At 37.0% G+C, this 5,903-nt stretch overlaps 1 protein-coding gene across 1 annotated transcript; it reads right to left on the bottom strand.

Annotated features, from left to right (window-relative positions):
* Positions 1 to 252: 252 nt before the first annotated feature.
* Positions 253 to 4,467, bottom strand: LOC135081059 (carboxypeptidase B-like). The gene is made up of 6 exons (XM_063975781.1): positions 4,337 to 4,467; positions 2,533 to 2,742; positions 2,256 to 2,361; positions 2,013 to 2,135; positions 1,565 to 1,753; positions 253 to 1,025 (listed from the first exon to the last, which is right to left on the bottom strand). Exons 1-6 carry the CDS (start codon positions 4,414 to 4,416, stop codon positions 414 to 416), a joined length of 1,320 nt encoding a protein of 439 aa, XP_063831851.1. The 5' UTR covers positions 4,417 to 4,467; the 3' UTR covers positions 253 to 413.
* Between the last annotated feature and the right edge of the window lie 1,436 nt (positions 4,468 to 5,903).

Raw genomic sequence — 5,903 nt, 5'->3', positions numbered from 1 at the left:
AAAACTCACACTAGAAAAAATAGTGCGGGTCAGCAGTTGTCGATAATTTTAGTATTCGATTTTGTTCGTTTTTTTTTTTTCTATTTATAAGTGTAGTTGTATTTCAGTGATGGCTTTTAAGCAATGACTAGAAAATGTGACATTCGTGACATATTCAACTTCGTGCTTGCGTCACTACGTTAAAGGAATTGAATCCAACCCCTCATCGATCACTATTCGCCTTTATCATAAACGGTAGATGCAATAAAATGGTTGTTGGTATTGAGATTATGTTTATTGTCAGTTTTAAAATTTTTATTATCCAAAAAGATTTTAGGTATGGCACAAGCATCCTTTGAATTTAAATTTTACATCGAAATAGGTATAATGAATTCCAAATTAATTTTGAAACTTTATCAACACCAATACAAAAATCAACGGAGCATATTTTTTCTCATACTCAAACTGTCCCTCACAAATCTGGCTCCAGCTTTGATGCCTTCCCAAGTCTCGAATCCAGCTTGTCTGATGAAAGCTGGGTCTACTAGGAAACCGTTCAAAGTTTGTCCTGCACCAGAGAATGCGGGGAGTTCATAAGTGTAAGATAGCGGTATACCGATGGCCTGGGCATAGTCGCTGGAGCCGCCTGAAGCAGCGTACAAGACGTGAAAGACGTTGCCGACAATGTAATTGGGTTTGTTGGGCCATTTGACTCTGTCGATAGCTTGCGCCATATTGACACCGACTAGGTTGATAGTCAACGCATTGGGTGGGAGAACGCCGTTGGCGTATCCGTACAGGATCATGCTTCCGAAGCTGTGGAGATCCATGAAGATCTCAATACGTCCGGAGTGTTCGTTGAGGACGTCTCTGATATTTGCAGTTTCGGGCTCGGAGAAAGGCCCGTGGCCGTGGAAGGTGTCAGAGCACACGCTGTTGCTGGAAGCCGTGCCCCAGAAGATGTCGAAGTTTCTGTTCAGATCAACACCCATGCAGAAGTTGCCGACCATTAAACCGTTGCGGCGGTTCTTTCTCCAAAAGCGGAACTGTAAAATGAATTATCATTTAAAGAATCTGTGTATTATCATATACACAAGTATATTAATAAATAAAAACCTACTTATAAATAAATAATAAATAAATATCCTTGGATATTTTCACTGCGCTTCTAGTCCCAAACTAAGCAAAGCTTGTACTATGGGTACTAGACAACGGTTTTTGTAAGTACATACTTATTATACATAGAAAACACCCAGTCCAATACAAACAAATATGTTCATGCACACAAATGTTTGTACTGTGCGGGAATCGAACCCGCTACCTCCGGAATAGTAGTCCGTTTCGAACCACTACATAAAACGGCCGACTTAGATGAATGAGTATTGACATAATTATGTAGTTATAAGAGAGATACCTGAGATAAGAATATTAGAATTTAGAATATCGACTGCCGATTGTTAAAAATAAATTTCAAACTTCGGGAAACCAACAGTTCTATTAAGGTGTTTTTTTCGTCATGTTTTTCCGAGAAAACAATAACGACTAATATTATAAAATCTAGGTCTTTGTTCTCAATTTTACTTACGTTGGTGTGAGTCCATTCATATCCATCAGGGTTGGCGATAGGCATGATGATCCAGTCAATATCATTGACCAAGTCAGCCTCAGTGACGTCGAGGACTAGCTTTTCAATGGCAAACAACGTAGCTGGGAGGGTAACCCACTCTCGGGCATGGAGAAGGGACATTAGGAATACTACGGGTTTTCTTGTGTCCTGTTAAAAAAAATATTGATTAGGTAGGACAACAGACTTCTGTAATAAGAAGAGTTAATATTGATGAAGAAACAAGATTTATTACTTTAATAAGTTTTTATATCATAAAATATTCGATGTCGTGTTGTTTGGACAGCGATTTGGGACATATTTTTTATTTGTAAATATTTGTAAATATTTAGTCTATGTAGGTTCATTATTTGGAAAACTACAAAATTAGTCATTGTGGCTCGCAGATTGCAGCGATATACCTACATACCTGGAAATTGGTAGTGGAAATTTTCAAGTACTTCATGTCACGACCTTCAAAACTTTTTCCAGCTGATGCAACAGTGACCAGATTGGGGTAAGCGTTAGCCAATTGGACGAGGTAGTCGTCGACCTAAAATAACAAAAGATTTTTTTTTGTGAAATCCAAAGTTCAAAATTTGTCTAATCAAACATTTATAGTCACGATGGTGCTCTATGTCATAGTTTAAGGAAGCATTTAACAAATACACACCACTTGGAATCTGTGAATATTGTCGAAATCAAGACCAACGACGGAAGACCTGTTGCTAGTCCTGGCCGCCATTTGAGCCAAGATTTTGTCTTCGATTTCTAATTGCCTGAAAATAATAAAGGAATTAAATTACTAAAATACTAACAAGTGAACCGATTTTAATTTCTAAGGTGTTAATCGATATGACTGAAATTGAATCTCAAAACAAATATTATTTGGTAGTTGTCATATAAAGTAATAATATCCATAAGTGCTATTACTACTAATATTAACTTACTCCCGAATGTTCTCAACTTTGATGCTGTACTCTACATCTTTAGAAGCCAACAGAGTTTCGAAGTTCGCCTTCTGGTCTTTGGGGACCAGGATCTGTCCATTGCGTCCAGTGTTTGCGTAGACAAACACGTCGATCGGGAGGTCGTTTTCCAGGCCATTGACGAAGTTAGACTGCTCTTCATTCTTCACGACAATTTCGTAGAGAGAGTGTCTAAAAGTAATTATTATAATAATAACACGAAACTAAAGTCAACTTTCATACTAAGTCGTTTTGGTGCAAATAATGGAGTTATTCTTAAAATTGTTGCAACAACTGAAAAAAATCGGGCAATTTTCATCTCTCGTTCGAGCTACCGCAACTCCTGTATAATCAGGAAAATCAGGATCTACAGTTTGACCGCTGATAAAAGTTAAACCAGTGAAAGTCAAGTTTGTTCCAGGGGAAAGTTATTAATTTAGTGATGGGCCGACTATGGTCTTTGCCGACTAACCGACTAGCCGACTAATCGGTTTTCAAATTGCCGACTAGTCGGCCGACTAATCGGCAATGCCGATCATTCTAATACCTACTTGTCCGAAGAATAATATTTAGATTTCTTAAAGAAATAAGAATATCTAGATTTCTAAAGAGATAAATATAACTTCTTGAGAAATTAGATTTCTTTAATATGAGAAAAAATAAAAAGCAACATTACAATCACCTAACAGTACCTAAGGTAGATGTCATAATTTTCGACGGCGGAGGGGTCAGAGGAGGTGACAATATGATTGACTCCTGCTAGATTAGGATGCGCGCCGTGATATATTATTCTTACTTATCGACGTCAAAATATATGGACAAACTTGCGCTTATCGCGGCAAGCATCCTCGGTCCACTGATTCCTCTCCACCCTCCACGGTGATGGTCAGCGAGCTGGCGGCGTGGGGGGTACCCCCGCCTGCATAGCACGGACTTGCACCACCGTCGGATAGGCAGGGCCCGCCATACAGGTGGGCAATTGCCGGGACGGACTGTGATAGTTGATGGCTTTGTCCGGATTTCCATAGTTCTTCACACTAAGGCGATCGACGGAGCTCAGGGGCTATTATTTATGTGGGTATTCCTCATCCTTCCGATGAAAGGAGCCCCACATAATCTACCACTTCCCCGCAGGATAGGTATGCAACTCCATGCATATTTTCCCCGAAAAAAAATGACATAATTTTTATATCGACAAATTACTTAAACTTTACACATTTTTGATGATTTCCTGGTAATTTTAACTAATCTTAACTTTGTATGAATTTAGACTGATTGGTAAAATTTTAAATCTGGTGAAACCACTTTTTACTGATTTTTTGCAGTCAAAATTGGTTTAGACAGACGCCCTTGGTCTACCTCATAATAATTTTCGTGATTATGAGTTTTATTTCATTCACATATTTAATTTTGTAATGCGCCGATTATAATCGGCATATTTTGCCGAATAGTCGTCACTAGTCGGCCGACTACAAATGATGCCGAATAGTCGGCTTTCCCGACTAGTCGGCGACTAGTCGGCCCATCTCTAGTTATTATCATTGAATCCGTAACGAAATCATTGGAAGGAAGAGAAAATATTTCGTTACTTTCAAATTGTGTTCTTTGAAGACAAAGCCTTTTCTAGTTTTTTTCTAATGAGATTTGTAGCAGCTTTAATTATTGATTTTCTTTTTTTTAAGCCCTGAATTTCACATGAGTCTTTAATCATATTAAGAGTCGTATTCATAGTTTGATAACATCATAGACCTCCATAATAAACAACTTTTACCAGAGAAGTGCTTACCCATCGTATACTTCGTGCTTAGCACACACAACGTAAAAGGTGACACAGAACACAAAGAAACTCTTGAAAAGGTTGGCCATGGTGCTATGGCCAAACGAAGAACAGCTACTGTGTTCGAAACAGAAGGTAATTATTATATTAATACTGTCTTAAATCCCCATATTATTATCTCCAAGATAAACCGAAGTCTGCAGGATTAAGCGGTATTTAGTAATTTTGATATGTCATCACTATCTGTTCAAGGTATATAGCCGCTTGGCCTTGCGGATTCGGATCTAGAAGAGGTTAAAGCAGATAGTGATGCGGGTTCAAATCCCAAAGAGGACAAGGCTAATAATTGTGATGAACAGGAGCATGTCAAGAATTTCCATGACTTCGTAGATACAAACGTTTATTATGAAAATTTATTTGATGCAACAAATAATTCGAGCTCTGCTTTTTATGGGTTTAAAACTGTGATGATTGGTAAAAATATTGAAGCATTAGGTACCAAATAGATCAATATACTTGAATGAATAATTAGGATACATACAATTAATTATGGTAGCACTTTCTTGGACTTAGCGCCTTAAAACATAAAGATAACAATGTACGTTTCAATTAATTTAACACCTAAACAAGATAGTTTACGCACGTGGATTGATTAAAAATATAGCGTCATTGAGTTATAATTTTATCTGATGATTATAATTATCAAGCTAATTCATTTCTAAGTAAGTTACATACTTGGGTTTTTTGTTAGTTAACTTTAATTAATAAAAGACCCAGATATGTAACTTAGAAATAAAGCTGTGTGAAATTGACTAAAGATTTATTTTTACCCATCCCCCAACCCATCTGGCAAGTTGAGGAGTGAGGCCAAATCCTCCATTTGCCTCTGGTAAAACAAAAATCATCTTCTTACAGTAGATACGGAGTGTATGCTAAATCCTCTATGCCTCTGGTAAATTAAAGATGACCATCTTCTTACAGTAACTAGAGACTGATGATAATTTTAATTATTGTTTAAGTAGACATGATGGTTATAAGAAACATCTCCAAATAGTCAAGGGGAAAACCCGTAAAATTTGATAATTTTGAACATATTGTAATTTAAAGGGATCATCTAGATTAAGCATATCATTTTCATGAGTATTAAGACGTATTGATATTAACCAAAACAAGATAATAGTAAAAATATTGATCCGTAATAATATTGTAATTGCGAAATTGCGACTGTTGACGATGACGTTTTTACACCTGAACCACTGAACTAATTTTGATGAATGTTGGTTTATAGCAACACATATTAAAATACCGTCTATCGCCTAGATAGCATTGAAGATATAAAATAGGGAATGAAAATGTAAAAAGAATAGGAAATGTGAATTGGTGGACCACCAGTCACAAGAAATACAGATTAGGAATGTTTAATGGTTGTCACCTTTAGTCATTCACCCTAAGATCACTGACTAGGCTTAACAATTTTATAGTCCCAATGCCTTTTGATGCTCGCATAGAAAAGGAAATGATATAGCTCAAAGCTCGATCGGAACTTAATGCTTACTAATTTCCCTTTCACTGCTAC

The sequence above is a fragment of the Ostrinia nubilalis genome, chromosome 19 (genome assembly GCF_963855985.1).
Source record: "Ostrinia nubilalis chromosome 19, ilOstNubi1.1, whole genome shotgun sequence".
In the NCBI taxonomy this organism is placed as follows: domain Eukaryota; kingdom Metazoa; phylum Arthropoda; class Insecta; order Lepidoptera; family Crambidae; genus Ostrinia; species Ostrinia nubilalis.
The sequence above is the reverse complement of the archived record's forward strand: the minus strand, read 5'-3'. Positions and strand labels throughout refer to the sequence as shown.